The following is a 16774-nucleotide window of genomic DNA, read 5'->3' on the forward strand; positions in this document are numbered from 1 at the left end:
CCGCTCCTGGCCCCTGCGCGGGGCAGGCCCGGGCGCCCGCCGGGCCGCTGGAGGCCAGCTGGACCCGCCTGTGCGGGGGGGGGCGGCGGCGCAGGGCACGCTGGGATTTCTCATCCGCACTCGCCCGCCCCCAGCGCCCGCAGGGAAGGCGCCTCCTGTCGCAGTGCATGCTGGGAGCCATAGTTCCCCCCCCGGGACGGGTGAGGAGACCGCCTCTCTGGTTGGCCGGCGTGCGGACGGGGCGGGGTTACGCGTTGACGTCCCTTCCGGCGGAAGAGGTGAGCCAGAGCCACCGCCTCCCTCTGGTCTTTCTTTCGCTGCCCGGCGCCATCATGGGTCGCATGCACGCTCCGGGGTAAGCGGCGGCGGCGCTGGGGACCGCGTCTAGCCAAGTGGGGCTGGCCGGGGCGTCCCGGCGCGCGGAGAGACGGGCCTGGCCGGGGCGGGCAGAGGGAGGCCGAGGCGTCCGGCCTGGCCCTGCGCGGGGCTGAGGCCGGGTTTCGGGCCCCACCGGCGCGAGGGGCACGTGTCGGGCTCGGCCTCGGACCGTGGGGCTCTGCGGCAGCACTGGGCCCCGCACCCCGCTCGCAGCCGAGGGCAGCGCTGGGGTTTGGGGGCTGGCACCGGCCGGCTGCAAGAACCAGCGCGCGCCTGCCCTGCTGCCCGCCCCTCCCCCTCTGAGAGTCGCTTGTAACCCCCGCACCCCAGTGTAGCCCTTGTTAAGGACCTCGCCCTAGCTCAGAGCAGCCAGGCCGGGAGCTGTGGGGAGCGCCCAGCAGTTCACGGGGTGGCCACGCTGGTGAGGGTGGATAGATACAGGCAGATGCACAGACTGGGCTCGGCAGTAGTGATCGTGGTAAGTTACGGTCCCGGGGGATTGCCACATGCATGTGTCGCCCTGAGGTCTAAAACTTCAAGATTTTTTTTCCTTTAATTTTTCCACTCAGTATCGCATGCCTCTCTTTTCAACAGGAAGGGCCTGTCCCAGTCAGCCTTGCCGTATAGACGCAGTGTGCCCACAGTAAGTAAACATCTTGTTTGTTTGTCATATTACTTTCACATCTTGACCATTGGTTTGACTTGAGCTTAGGTTAGAGTGTTAAAGGATCTGATTTTCACCCACGCTTCCAGTTTGGTGGATGCGGCTTTATGCCCCCAGTGAAAGTCAAGCACAGCTTGTAGTATATAGATATTTATTTACATGAGTTGCATGTGCAGATAGTTTGGTGTTTAAGTCTTACCAATTTTTGTCCTGGGGATTGTAGAGCGTGTCAGTAGAAAACTAGATCCTATAACCTAGTGGCTCCCCATTTGCTTGGAAAGAGTTTGTGGTCTCTGCAGTTTATGGGACAGTTCTATATCTTTCCAGTTACTGTCACAAAACTTCTGTAGGCAGTATCAAAGACAAGGGATTGACTAGGAGAATATGTGACTTCCTAAAGACATATCTGCACATGGACACAGGTAACTTTAACTGAAGGTGTGAATTTAAAGCACACTAATGACATGTAGTGGCCTTACTTCACTTCAGCTTCATTGTGTAAGTGAATTAAGCTAAAGTGAACTAAGGCCACTTTACTTCTGAAAGAGAGCATTCTCACAGGGGTTTAATGTTGTCTAGTCATATCTTCAGTTAGTTCAAGCTGACTTTCCTGAACATCCTCTAAGAATGATCTCAGCTATGAATAGAGCATTGAGGTGAATGCTGCAGTGCTGCTACCAGAGCAGTCTTCCCTCAAGAAAACCTTAAAAGGTTTGAAATGCTAGTTATTTAACTTAATATATTTTTATTAAAAAAGTTACTCTGCAAGTTACTCTTAAGTTGAAGACCTACACAAACATTAACCTATTAGACAGAGATTGTTGTCCCATGCACAAAGTAAACTAAAAATACAGAGTAACTTTTCTCCATCTTAATTTCTACTGATAGATAAGAGAGAAGGCAAACTGGCTGTTTTTAGGTTGGAGATCCTCTAGGCTTCAGTTAAATTTCAGTACTGCGAAATTCACTTTATAGATTTGCATTACTTTTTCATATGATTTTGTTTGACAAATCAGACAGTAAAACCAAGTAACTACTGGAGACCATATTTGAAGATCCAATTGGAGAGGAACATCCTTGGTGTTACAAATCTGAGTCCATTTAGTTCCTTTTAGGTTTTCTTACCCGATTGTTGTGGAACTTCAGTTCTCCACATTTTGTCAGGTAGTGTTCTGTTCACTAAGGCAATCTCTTACTTCAAACCACAGAATGCCTTTTAACAATTAACTCACCAGAACCATTTCTGATTAAATTCTGACTTGGAATTTTACCAGAAATGGTTTTTTGCATGTCACCATGTACAACATGATCATAGTAGTTGCACTGCTGCTATGGGTTCGGTCATAACTCCCTGGTGATATAATTTTTTTCATTTCTGTTACGGTGTAGTGCCAGTCCAAGTTTCGTTGTGCTCTTGGGCACTACAAAGCAGTCTACTTCCAGCCTCTAGAGAAGATTGTAGAGCAATCGTGTGGATGTGTGCTTCTGATGATTAGCACTGACTGTTCTGTGCATGCCACATGCCATTAGTGAAACATGCTAAGGATATCCCCTTGAAAGTGCACATAAATATTTAAGATTATTATTGCATTTCAAAACTATTAGCTGTGTAGTTTCTCCTGCGTAATCTACACTTATTCATCACTGTGCCTCTTCACATCAATTTTTTTTTCTAGTGGTTAAAACTTACTTCTGATGATGTAAAGGAACAGATCTACAAACTGGCTAAGAAAGGTCTGACTCCCTCACAGATCGGTAAGTTTTCTGAACTCTTATCTGGGTTTAATTCTCAGTTTTGCCACAACTTCTTGGTGACATTGGACATCTTAATGTGAAACCTTAATGTCTGTCTGCTTTGATTGTTTGTTTTTTTTTTTTTCTCCCCTCTGAATAATATGGGTGGTCTGGGGAGGTAGGTTAAATTAATTATTTGTAAAGTGCTTTGTGGTCTAGCAGTTCCATTGCTCTGGTAAAATGTAGATGTCTCACTGTGATGATTGTTTTCCAACCATTCGCAGTTTCCACCAGAAAGGTTTTCCTTAATGTTGGCTAAACCTTCCTTGGATGTCTGAGTGAGCCTTGATAATAGTAGCACTTGTTGGCATGTTTTTTCTGGCATAAAGTATATAACTTTTTTTAATTTCAGGTGTAATCTTAAGGGACTCTCATGGTGTTGCCCAAGTTCGTTTTGTCACTGGCAACAAAATTTTAAGAATCCTTAAGTCCAAGGGACTTGCCCCAGACCTTCCTGAGGATCTGTACCACTTGATCAAGAAAGCTGTTGCTGTTCGTAAACATCTTGAGAGAAACAGAAAGGTAAGCTTTCATTGACCAAGGTCTTTGAGTGACAAAAGAGTAAAAAAAGGTTTCTTCCAAGATAAAGTTCTTTAAAAACGTATGCTAAACCTGGAAGAGTCTTTGAACTAACTTTAGACATTTATAATCCAACTGATTATCAACCTTTATTTGCATTTTCTTCATTTGTTTTTTGAAATATATAAATAGCAACTCTGTAGCTTCACTTTTTTTATTAGATGAATTGAATTTTGAAAGTGAACCTTGTGATACTGTTCTGAAATTTGTATAAATATTTGAATTAATATTGTATACAGTTATACAAAGTACAGATCAGTTTTTGATACTTAGTATTAAGCTTGTATTCTAATCTTTACATGGCTGGTAACTTTGCAGCCAGAGCAGAGATTTTCAGTATGCGTCAGGAAATGTTGGCCATTACTTCATCTGAGTAAATGTAAAGGGCACAGCTGATAAAGCTACGACTTTTATTGCCTGAAAACCATACAAACAATTTTGGACTTGCCTGTTGTTAGCACAAATGCTTATCTTCTACTTAAGTCTGGTTGATGGGTCAAAGAGCAGGATTAAACTCAAAAGTGGGGATAGTGGCCCTTTACAATAGCTGTGGGTAATACTCAAATACTTCTCCTTTCACCAAAGCTTGTCTTAAGAGTAAATAGATCTCTTTTAATGTCATAATGGGAATTTCTTGATTTGATTGTATCTTCCTTTCCTTTTTAAGGATAAAGATGCCAAATTTCGTCTGATTCTGATTGAGAGCAGAATTCACAGGCTGGCTCGTTACTACAAGACCAAAAGAGTACTCCCACCCAACTGGAAGTAGTAAGTTTTTGTTCTCTTGTCATTTCCAACCTGGAAGTCCCACAGAGCTAATTGACAGTGGAGTTGAGTCCCCCACCCTCATTCCAGGGGGCAGGACTGTGACCGAAATAATAGACAAACTTAGCTAGGTTAGAAAATACAGTAAATTTGTAGGCTGATATATTGACCAGCATCAGCTAGATTCATTTATTATACAGTATTATATGTAAACTGCAATCTCATCAACCTTGTTTCAAATTATATATTTTTAATAATGTAAAATTGCCTTTCTCTATAGTGCCCACATCACTTCCATTGCTCAGGTCAGACTGCTCACTATGATGATTGATTTTTTTTCAACCATTTGCAGTTTCCACCAGAAAGGTTTTCCTTAGTGTTGGCTTAACCTTCCTTGGATGTCTGAGTGAGCTCCTGTAATTCTGAAAAGCCTAAATTCAGCTAGTTAGACTGTTAAAAATTACTGCTATTGTAGCTGTTCTTTGCTTCAGTCAAGTATAGAAGAGCTCATTTGAAGGAAAGTTTGGTTGGTTTGTTTTTTAGTTTTGGCAACTCCGTTATCTGAGACGTTGCCACTGTACTGGCAATATCCAAAATGAGAGGGAAATAATTCTTTTTTTTTTTTTTTTTTTCAGCGAGTCATCCACTGCCTCTGCTCTGGTCGCATAAGAGTCACTCTTCTTTTTACTGAAAGAATAAAGTCACATTAAAGACCTCTGTTGTCTTCTAAATTCTGTGTGGAAGTTTCAATAAATGATAAGCTTTGGGAAGCTGGTGTAAATTATATCCGTATATAAGGGTGCTTGTTAAAAATTGGAGATATGAGTAGTATACTGGATCATATTTGGAGGGATGTGTAGTGAATTGGATCATACCAGTTAAACATATTTTATGTGGTTCTCATTGAAGCCTGTGCCTGATCTGTGAAGCTAGTGACGTAGCCAACTTGCTGCTGTACGCCCAGTTTCTGAACTGTTTGTCCTTACCTTGTGGTGGCTTTACAGTAGCACATGTTTCTCTTGCTGCCATAACTTAGAAAACAGGTAAACAATTGATTTGCTTTTTCTAATGTGGCAAATTCAAATTGAGCGGCTGCATTTCAGTCTGGGAAAAGGTTGGAAATATAATAGTTTGAATCCAGCCCTTGTAAGGAGAAATTGACTGACTGGTATTTGACTATTTGTTAGACCTTCTTAATACTCGTAACTTCATGTAACTTAATGTGCTCGTAACTTCTGTATTATATGAATTTTGCAGAGCTGGGATTCCCATGCCCTTAGCACTACCTCAATCTAGGCTCTGTGCTGTTAAATCAGCCACTGATAAAAGAAAATATATAATCCAGTTGCAGTTGTACAGGTTGATTGAATATAGTGGTGTCTGATCAATCTTGTTTTAATATATCAAGAGAACCAGTTGTAATCCTGCTTTTGTGCCACTAAAATCTGTCCTTTGCCCCGCTCACTGCCTTTTTTTAAAAAGCAGGTTTTCAGATCACTTTTGGAAGGTTACAATTTTTAAATATTTGGTTAATCGCCTGACAAAGGGAAAAGTTGGGTTTGTGCCCCCTTAGGCTTTCTGTATGTATAAAGCAGAATTTCTCGCCTTAAATGTTAAATCTAGTATCCTGTTTTACTGGAGGACATAGACAGGAGCTTGAAAGCTTCTACAAAACGATCCTTACCTTTTATAAGTTGAGCTCTCAGAAGGGGTGGTTGATTTCAGGGTCAAGTTCTTACCAGAGAGGACTCCTTCCTCCGCGGCAGTTCTCCAATCCAACTGTGTGTTGAATTGTGCTGACCCAAAAGTGCTTAACACAGTACAGCAGCTGAGGTTGCTTATGTATATACTAGAAGGTTTTGCCAGAAGCTGGGAATGGGCGACGGGATGGATCAATTGGTGATTACCTGTTCTGTTCATTCTCTCTGGGGCACCTGGCACTGGCCACTGTTGGAAGATGGTAGTGGGCTACATGGACCTTTGGTCTGACCCAATATGACTTTTCTTATGAGATCCAGTTGGCTCAGGATGCTATCCTGGGACTGGCTAACAAGTCCTTGCTAAAAGAAAAGGAGTACTTGTGGCACCTTAGAGACTAACCAATTTATTTGAGCATAAGCTTGAAGTGAGCTGTAGCTCATGAATAGCTTATGCTCAAATAAATTGGTTAGTCTCTAAGATGCCACAAGTACTCCTTTTCTTTTTGCGAATACAGACTAACACGGCTGTTACTCTGAAACAAGTCCTTGCTGTGTCCCACTTCCTGTATTGCAATGCCTTCGTTCACCTCTGTAATAAGATAAAAGTACTGCCCTATCTCATGGGTGTTATGAGGATAAATATATCAAAGATTGAATAGCTCAGGTTTTATGGTAATTAGTGCCCATGTAAGTTAAATTGTAGCAAGAACTTCATGCAGTAGATTTTTCCTTGTAATTTACTTGATCCAGTGGAACACCCTTCACTGCCTCAGTTGTCATCTTACATCTTGATTGCATTACAACCACTTTTTTCCGCAGTAGGATTACTGAGCAGAGACTGTCCAGCAACCTTAATCTCGACTCCATTTTGAAAGGGTAGGTGCAGGAAATAGTAACTGTAAGGGGTTCTGAGAGTTTGACCCTGCTGGTTCTGCAAATGCCTGCTTAAAAGAACTGTTCTGTAGGGGCAAAATACCCACCATGCACCCTACTGTTAATGCTGAAGCTCTGCTCTAAATTTTCCTGGTAATGGCCAAAGCTGATGAAGGAAAAAAAAAAAATTGCTTCTCCCTTCACAGCTCCAGTTTTTGTGCCCCACAAACACTACTGAATTTCTCTGTATGTCTACCCTCAGGTAGGAAAATTTTATTATCCCTATTTTACAGGGGGAACTAACATCTGTAGGCAAAATAGTGGCCATAACCAAAAATGTTGGCATCTGATGTTATCTGGAAGAATTAGTAAAATAAAGTTCTACGTCCCTTAAGTACAAGACCATCCTTTATCTTTCTGCTGCTACCACCCTCTTCCACTGTTTTCTGTCTCAATGTTAGGCTTGGTCTACGCTACAGAGTTAGGTTATTGTAAGGCAGCTTACATCTACCTAATTATGGTAGTATCTGTTCCCACTCGTGTAAGTGCCCTCCTATACCAACATAACTCTACCAGCACAAGAGGTGTAGCCCTTATGTCTCAGGCGAGGCAGTATCTATATAGATGTTGCATTACTTACACTGGCTATTGGCTGTCATTTTTGTCAGTTTCACAGCTCTGCTCTGCAGCAAGAGGCTCAGGGTTGGAGCTGTGAAATTAAGAGGCTGGTAGGCTCCCTATATGAAATTAACCATGGCCTCAGGCTCACAGCTGGAGCTTTCCCACCCCCTTGCTGTCAAATGCTTTCAAGGTACAGATACTCTGCTGTATGTGCAATACCAGGTGGCCTTTGGGTGCTACCATTTATATAAATATTTGTATTGCTACATAATCACTAACTTTCAGATAGTCAGCTGTGAACAGAGAGGAGCCCAAGCCTTGTAGTTCAAATGCTGAGTTGGATAGCATCCAAATTTCCCCTGTGGGTTAATGTTAGTGTTCCTGTTCAGTCCTAAGGCTACCAATGTTGTCTTTAGCTCCCCCCAGCCCTCCTCCTGGATTCTAACGATGCAATGCTGGAGACACATGGATGTGAATGCTATAGGCGACAGTACAACTGAAGGAGATGGATCGCCTCGCCGGGAGCCGGAGCTGTTTTTTTCTTCTATACAATTCCTTCATTAAAGATTCTGTTCAACTTTTCTAACCGAGTTTGTCCCAATGTCTTTGCCAATATTTTCCTTCTTACTAAACTTCCTTGGACTTGTTCTTTGCCTGCCTGATGCCTTCTGCCCGAGAGGTGGTTGCATTTCAGTGGTACTGTATGTCTGATGTGCAACTTCAGCATGTAAAATACTTTGAGATGTAAATGCAATTACTGTAGTTATGAAAATTATAATTCATAATTACATGCTGCTGAAAAGCACAGGGACCTGGGGAGGGGAGATCTATATACTGTAATCTATAGAGGACTGCTGAAGTGATTGCATGTGACATACCCACGCTTCTAATCTCAGCCATACACACCCACTAGCACTGTTCCCTCTAAGCTGTGTGCGTGCACACAGCTCCTAAACCCCGCGCACACAGCGAAATACTGCACCCACAAAAATTTGCACAGAAGGTTTTTGTGCACATGGCCTGTCAAAAATTAGAGGGAACATTGCCCACTAGTACTCATCTTTGGTGTTATGAGAGGTCTTAGCAGGCACAGTCCTGGTGGGTGATGCTGAAGAATATATAGCATAGGGCCTGTAGGTTGTAGGACCAGTAAAACTTCTTGTGGTGTGCTGCAAATAGCTTTCTTCTTTTTGTGCAGCTCTTTCCATTAGCTCCTAACAGGTCAGGCCTACTGTGCTGAGGGAGGTGCAGGAGTGAAGTGAACAGCTGGTATCTTTTGATGTGACAGCAGCTTGCAGAGGAAGCAGGTACCCCTTCTGGCTTTTGCTGTGGGGGAGTTTCTGTAGCCTCACTGACTTATAAATTGCAGAACCATTCCTGTGCTCACCACCTTCAAGTTAGCGTGACAGCTGGAATTGCCATGGGACTTGAAGATAGGCAGTATAGTCTCTAAGGCTATGTTGAGTGACTAGAGCTCAGTCTCTTCTCCCTGCTATATCCATTGAGCTGTGTTGCCAAAGTGCAGCTTGGGGGAAAACCTGCTATTTTCAAATGTTTTAAATTTAATTTTCTCAACTTTTGGAAACTGTTTAAGGGAAGGAGGAGTTTGGAAAAAGTATTTAAAAAGTTCAGAAGCCAATCACAGACCTGGGGTGGGGAGGGGCGGTAACTTGCTGCAGGGTTTGTTCAGACATATTAATTTAGAATGTATGGGAGGTAAATTCAGAACACCGCTTCTGTATTCTTCTCCCCAGCGGATTTAGCTGGCCTGAAGATGCTGATCAAAGTAAAATACTGCACTAGATTTATTTTAAAAAGGTTGGACAATTTCAGGACTAATTTGTATTTAATCTGAACAATCAAATTTCAGATTTCTGGACGTGCCTACAAAAACTCTGACAACCCTTAGGCTGCTGGAGGGCCGAGACCACTGCCTATCATGCTGACCAGTATCATCTCGTTATTTCCTAGTGCTCCCCCAGTTGTCTGTATCCATCTGTTGTTTCTTGACCTACACATGGACAATAAGCACTTCAGACAGGGTCAATGTTTTTGTTCTACGTTTGTACAGTGTGCCTAGCACAATGGGGAACCTGGTTTGTGATTGGGTGGGAGCAGCGGGCCGGCGATCAGCCCTGGGGCTGGAGCAGCGCCCTACCCTCCTCCAGTAGCGGTCCCATGGTTAGTCCCCCACACTTGCCTCTGGGTATTTTTAGTAAAAGTTTGGGGCAGGTTGTGGGCTTCCATGAATTTGTATTGCCTGTGACCTGTCCCTGATATTTACTAAAAATAGACAGAATCTTAACAACCATCAAGAAAGGAGGAATGCCCCCATTACATAGCAGCTGGGGTGTATTGGCCTGGGAGCGCTCTCTGTTTCTGCCACCCACAGGGACTGTCTTCACTGCAGAGTTAACGTGGCTCCCATTCATACAAAAACCTCTCACCAACCATAAGGGTGCTTTACATCCTAACTAGCTGACTTGTCTGCAGCTATCGGCTAAAACCCATTTTCAACTGGGATGGTAACCTGCCAACTTTGCAGTGAGGAGACAGACTAATCCATGTGCGGACTTCATAGTCCAACACTTTCCCACAATTTCCATGACATAGCCAGAAACAGGTTCTCTCGTAATTCACTTGGAAAGAATCATAGGACGGTGCAACCTAGTGCAGTGTAAAGCACCATGGGATAGTACCCCAGAAATCCTACTGACACACAATGGTAAGAGCAGCACCGCTGTCGACACTGATGCGGCCCTGGGGAAAGGATTGTTCCTTTCCTCTAAAGCATCAAGTATCCACCTCTGCTGAGCACATAATAGGCATCCTGGAGCAACAGTATGCAGTGAAGGCATGGCGGGTTAAGCAACGCTTACCCTGATTTATCAGGCACCTTTACATGCAGCTGTAAAATCTGTGTCTCTGAACATAATTTCACGTTAGTACCACCTCTGCCCACTTTTGAGACATCACTTTGCAACTGCTGACAGTCTGACTTGGAATGGTAAGTCCTACACCCCTAGGAATAAATCAATATATACTTGATACGCATGCATCATTCCTACAGTCATTAAGAGAGCGCTAGAGAAAAGGTGTAGGAGACAATGTACAGAGGGGAGAGATTAGTAACACTACCAACCCCTGCCCTGCATAAGGGGCTGGAAGGAAAGGAAGCCTCTGGTTAGTTAATGTTTGTAGGGTGCTCTACAGATTTAGAGTCCTGTTTGAATGCTAAGTATATATTTATTATTATCCTGAAGTATTTTGTGGTATGTGACTGTTTACTTTATGATGCCTCCCCTGTAAAAGACAAATAATGGGGAACCATTCCTCAGATTGTGAGAACCACATTTAAAATGTGCAAAACTTTATAATTGTCCAGAGCTCCATTTTCAAGTCCTTCTATGAAAAAATAGATGACTTTTCCTCAGGTAATTTATTTCAAGTAAGGAAATGCAAAGATTCTCTCAGTGATAAATCATTGCTGCCACTAGACTGCTGAAAACAGTAAACTTTGGGCCTGGGAAATGAAAAACAAACCACCACCTCTCAGCGCATCTGTGACTGTAACAATCAGCAGGGCAGGATCAGATTAATGGTGTTTAGAAATGTGAGGCTGCAAGTTATGCCATTCTGCTTTCTCTGGAAAAAATACAGAACTTCAAGAATGTGTTCAGTCAGAATTTCGCTACCTTTTTGCAGTCTTCAACTTCAAATCACTGAATGTGAATTAATCCTAAATAACAAAATGTGTATAAAACCTATCTTCCTGATTCTCTGGGGAGAGGAAAAGAATTATCTAGTCTAGTTCTTCCTGGCTAATAAACTGGAGAATAAATATGCCCATCAGCAGATCTTTTTGAGAATTATCAGAGTTGTGAATGTCCCTGCACTCAGAACAGACCTGTGTTTTGGCTCCTCCCGTCATTAGTACTTTCAGACTGGAGGGCATCTGATCAGTTTCTTCACTGTTAATGCAACCCTTACAGCAAGCAGTGTAGTTAAAAAACATTGCACGTATTTCCTGGAGTTCAAGGGCCTCCTCCTGCTCCTGCTCCCATTGAAGTAAATAGAAAAATTCCCACTAAATTCACTGAAAGCAGGATTGGGCTCCCAAGTTTTCAGGACTGTTGGTGGGTTTGGTTTGGGCCAATGCAGCTGCACATTCATGCAGCTGTTTTGTTTCCTTTTCAATGCTGGAATCAATCGAGTGAAAAATTTGCTCTGTTCCTGGGCAGTTCCTTGCAATAACTCAGCATAATCTGCATGATAATACATTGCCTTACCATAGTAACCTGCAGCCACTGCATGCCGTGGCAACAGGACATGGTTCAACAATATTCACTGTACAAGTGGGATGTCTGCAAACTGTGCTCATTGCCCTTTTATTCTTCTGGAGGATTTTTTGAAATAGTTTGAGTTTGATGGGCTAAGGCTTTTTTTTCCTCCCGCCCCATTGTGTGACAACTTTTTCCTCCAATCCAAGTTGGAAGGCTATAACACTGTAATGAACCGCGTGTTGACTAGTGCAAGTTCTTCCCTTTCACCAGGAGGATTTATTCAAGATATTAACCAGCGCAGGTCAAGTAACTGGAATTACATAAAAGGTTAATGTTAATTGCAGTGCAACACATACCAGAGGCAACTGTAAATGGTCTCACTGGCATAGAATTATTCGGAGATAGCTAAATTAATACTACTCAGCATTTAGGACAAAAGGAAGTGAAGCATGCCTTGTTACATCTACCTGTCAGTCTGAGATATAGTTTGGCAAGTAATTACTGCTAGCTTTGCTTGGAGCAAGTGTAGTACCTATATTAAAATACATTGCCTGGGTTTTCTAGCAAGTGCCTTTGGGCTGGTTTTATGAGCTCATATTTTATTCTCCTTGATGCTGCTTACTTAGGACCTTTGTCTGGGTCAGAATTCTGATTCTTCAGAACCCAGAAAGGGCTTTCAACTTGAGCAGGACTGCTGGGGGCCAGTCTCTTTTATGGTTCCTGCAGGTTCTTTGTGATGGAGATTAGTAATTTGCATCAATCCCTTAACTCCATGTTACTCTGGAGTAGGTAGTAGTCAGCTCCTATCTTGTGCTGGAGAAACTGTCACCTGATCAGCTGTGGTGGGATATGTGATCGCCATTAAAAAAAAGTTCAGGTTAAACTGAACAGTCAAATTGAGCCAAATTCCAGAGAACCAGTTCCAACGTGGATGATATTGGCAGCTTGGGATTTGGATAAGCATTTACAGATTTTGAGAAAAGGGGTGGAAAATCATGGACATCGACTTTATGTAAGTTGGTCTGTTAAAGCCGGACAGCTGGCATACATCCAGCATTTGGGCAGGTAAAACTTAGATCAAAGAAAACCTAACTAACTTTTTTCCCCCCACAATGAAAAATGTGACGCTTTATCCAAAACAAAATTCCACCCCCATCCTTGCTTACCTCTGTCAAACAGCATAAACAAATTAGGACTGAACATTATTAACCTCTTAGAAACTGCAGCTATAATAATACTTAGCAGTAGTACAGGGCATTTTGTTCATAGAGCGCAAAACACTTTGCAGAAGAAAATAAGTATGGTTATCTCCAATTTACAGATTGTAGGAGGGAGGCAAATGAGGCACAGAGACTAGCACAAGCAGAGGCAGGAATATCCAGTGCTTCTTTTTAAGCTCTCTCACACTGATTTTATATCATTTATATCCTCTCATTTAATTGGAACGACTCCTGACTTATACAGGTGTAAGTGAGAGTAGAATCAGACTTCAGGTTTCCTGGCTTTCAGGCCAGTGCCCCAAACCCTGCCTCTTTAGCAATACTTCTATATTACATTACTGGCTAACAACAATACTTCTGTAGTGAGTGTCAACCAAGGATCTCAAAAGGCTTTACAAGCATTAACTAATAAAGCTTCCAGGCGTTCCTGTGAGGTAGGTAGAGGGGATTTAGATGTTACTCTAGCCATGACTATAATGCAGCCACTTGTGGTTTGGAATGCAGCAGCTGTTAAGCACCATGCCCAGGAGTAAATATCTGGTGGATCGAGTCCTTCAGTCTCAGAGTACTGCCTTTGAATTTTCCATCCTTCGCCTTGCAGTGTTCTCTCTCTCTCTCGCTCTCTCTCTCTCTCTCTCTCTTTTTTTTTTCTTTGCATATAAAATATACAGTCTTTCTCCCTAGCTTCATTTGGCTGGGTGCAAAGAGTACACAAATGTTAGCCGTGTACCAAAGCAGACAGTATGTCAGTTAGCAAGATACACTCAATTGTCTACAGTTAATAAAGAGAAAAGAAACTATAAATACAAAATGCAGAAGGGTAATAAGATATGTCTGTTCAAATTAGTCTGTCAAATGTAGCACAGAATTACTTTTTCATTTTACAACCAGAAGAGTAGCAGAGCAGTTATCTGGAAGCACTAAGGGCCTCTTACTAAAAAGAGGTTAGTCCTAAACTCTGTCATCATCATAGGAGATTTTTAATTTATTTATTTTTGCACATGTGCAAACATTGTGACATGCTTCCCATAAATTAATCCTGTTACTTATTTTTTAGTAAATGGATTATTTTGCCTCTGAGATATTAGCCTAGTTTAAAAAAAGAAATGTCTGTAGCATGGGTTCTGTGTGAATCTCATTGCTTCCAATACTAGAAAAACCTCAGAACTGTTACCCGTGTAGGTACTGGGCCAAAGGGAAACTCCCACTGATGTTACGAGGAGCCTTGTCTGTATCAGGCCTGCAAGGTCAGGTCCTTAAGAGATTTTAGTTCCCTGCTGAGGGAGTTTTTTGTTAAATCTGTTTTTGGGTAGTCAGGGTGGCTACCTAAAGGTAGATCACTGCACTGGGATTTAGGAGACTTGGGTTTAGTTCCCAGCTCTGTCATTGACTTGCTGACTGACCTTAGGGAAGTCACTTCACTTCCTTGTCTCTGTTTCCCCACCTGTAAAATGGGGATAATAATATTGATCTTCTTTGTAAATGACTGTGAAATCTATGCATGAAAAGTGTTATATAGGAGCTAGGCACTACTATTATTCAGTTTAGTAGATGAAAGCATTAAATAATCCCTTAATTATGTTTATGTGAAGTTGTATAACAAGGCAACACACCCATAAATGGGAGTAGCAGGCATGAGATGCTCTCCTTACTCCCCTGTGTGGGTTACCCATGTTGCAGGTCACACTATGGGCAGCAGCAGCCACTGTCTGTCTCCTATTCTCCCTCCTGTACTAGTGGACTTGCAGTGGCAAGGAGTGGACAGAGCCACAGCCCCACCCTCCAACACACAGCATCACTATACTGCTGTGGAGCGGGGAATTAGGTGTACTAGGAATAGGGCAGGCACAACTGACTTCCTCCATAGAGTAACAAGGAAGCAGGGATCAAACTGAGTCACAATTCCTGGGGCCTTTCAGCTACCCACTGACCCTTACTCAGGATAAACTGCAAGGTGCCTATCTAACTCACTAATCTTGTCCTTATGTATACTGCTAGGAGGAAAGTTACAAATCAGGCCACTTAAAACAGAGAAGTTGGGAGTTCTGGATGTACTGTATTTCTGAGCCACTTCAGTTGTTAGTACTGTAACCTCTTGACTGATACAATATCCTTTGAAATGGTTAAATTATAAATACTACACAATAAAACCCCAAGTTAACAGCCTTATACAGATAGTTCTGCTGAGAGCCTATGCAGAGCCTGTGGTTGCTTCAGGAATCTTTAGAAATGCTCATCTTATCTGCCTTCCATCTCTAGAAAACAGCAATCACATCACCAACTGCAGCTGTATGATATATTTCTAAGGGTCACAAGCTTGTACAAACGATTCTATTTCAGACAGAAGAGATTTGGTTGCCCTTCAGCCCTGCTTCTGATCTAATCCACAGATCAGCCTAATAGGGCTGATTATGACGTGAGAAGCATTCATCCCTTGCAGCAGCCCAGGGCACTTTAGTGAAACAATTATATTATTTGAGCAACACAGTCACATCTTGCTGCAGTGTTGCATTGGATTTAAGAAGCAATTAGATTTTTTCTTCACCCCATCAAAACTGAAAAGTTCAAGCTATTTCTTGTCTGCAAGTGACTGTAATCAGAAATGTCAGACTGCAGATATTGAGACTATATACAATTTAATATAACAGGCGTGTGTCCAGAGTGATACACAATCCTACAATATACAGAAGTGCAGTGCTGTTTATGTAGCCAGGAGTTTGACTTAAGAGGCACCTCTCTTTTTGGGAAAAATACCTGTAAGTTTCATTCTCTGGAACTACTTTCAGTTGCTCTGATGTTTACTCATATTATTTAGTCCTCATTATCAAAGAGTTGTATGAAGGGATCCTAACCTTAAGTATACTACAATATTAAAGAACACTTGAAATAACAATAGTTCAAATCCACAGATGCAATTATGTAAACTAAATAATCACCCTTTGCATGTACATAACACTTTTAATTTGAGGTTCTCAGATTGCTTTACCATGGCCCTGATTCAGCAAAGCACTTAAGCATATGCTTAAAATTAAGCTTATGAGCCAGTCCCATTGAAGACAACTCTTTGCACTGAAGTCATACATAAAAGGTAGCTACATAATATTATCCTAGTTTTACACATGGAAAAACAGAGGCACAGGGAGATTATGTGACTTGCCTGAGGTTGCACGGTAAGCCAGTCTCATTCTTCCTAGACCTTTGCTTTAACTACGAGCCATGGTGCCTGCAGAGTCTGACTGTGCAGACCCCTAATACCAAGGGGCTTCACAGCAGAAACCCTGCTTTAAATGAGCATAGTCTTCATTAAGGTGCAGAGAGTATAATGGTCCTGTTGATGTTTTTCATGGGCCTCATGCAGTGATGAGCTGCCAGAAGCTGAAGAACTGGTTCCTTCAGTCGCTCCGGGTCTTCGGCGGCATGTCCTTCAGTCGCTCCAGGTCTTCGGCGGCACATCCTTCAGTTGCTCCGGGTCTTTGTCGGCACTTTGGCGGCACGTCCGTCAGTCGCTCCGGGTCTTCGGAGGCACTGAAGGGCCCACCGCCAAAGTGCCGCTGAAGACCTGGAGCGACTGAAGCACCCACCACCAAAGTGCCGCCGAAGGACGGCACGGCCACCGGGTGAGTAGAAATTCTCAGGGGAGCCTCCCCAGCCGAGAGCTCAGGCGGGACGGACAGGACGGTGCCGCAGGCCGCATGTGGCCCGCAGGCCGGAGTTTGCCGAACCCCTTTAACAAGTGGTTCTAAACCGGCTGCATAATTTAACAACCGGTTTGCGCGAACCAGTGCAAACTGGCTCCAGCTCACCACTGGCCTCATGGATCCTAAGGCTATTCCTGTCTGCCACTTCTGTTGTATTTGCTGTAGGGCAGCCCTGAGCCTTTATGGGGCTCTATGCAAA

At 43.0% G+C, this 16774-nt stretch overlaps 1 protein-coding gene and 2 non-coding genes across 3 annotated transcripts; all 3 read left to right on the plus strand.

The window, feature by feature from the left end:
* The first annotated feature begins 246 nt into the window (after positions 1 to 246).
* On the plus strand, positions 247 to 4894 carry RPS13 (ribosomal protein S13). Its single transcript, XM_074954932.1, has 6 exons — positions 247 to 355; positions 973 to 1021; positions 2719 to 2797; positions 3189 to 3358; positions 4083 to 4183; positions 4816 to 4894. The coding sequence occupies exons 1-6, from the start codon at positions 333 to 335 to the stop codon at positions 4847 to 4849; spliced, it is 456 nt and encodes a 151-aa protein (XP_074811033.1). The 5' UTR covers positions 247 to 332; the 3' UTR covers positions 4850 to 4894.
* LOC141990259 (small nucleolar RNA SNORD14) lies at positions 3028 to 3118 on the plus strand. Its single transcript, XR_012640128.1, has one exon. It is a non-coding gene; the product is annotated as a small nucleolar RNA SNORD14 (small nucleolar RNA).
* LOC141990260 (small nucleolar RNA SNORD14) lies at positions 4496 to 4590 on the plus strand. The gene has a single exon (XR_012640129.1). It is a non-coding gene; the product is annotated as a small nucleolar RNA SNORD14 (small nucleolar RNA).
* Positions 4895 to 16774: the final 11880 nt, after the last annotated feature.

Source organism: Natator depressus, chromosome 6 (assembly GCF_965152275.1).
Source record: "Natator depressus isolate rNatDep1 chromosome 6, rNatDep2.hap1, whole genome shotgun sequence".
NCBI classification, from domain to species: domain Eukaryota; kingdom Metazoa; phylum Chordata; order Testudines; family Cheloniidae; genus Natator; species Natator depressus.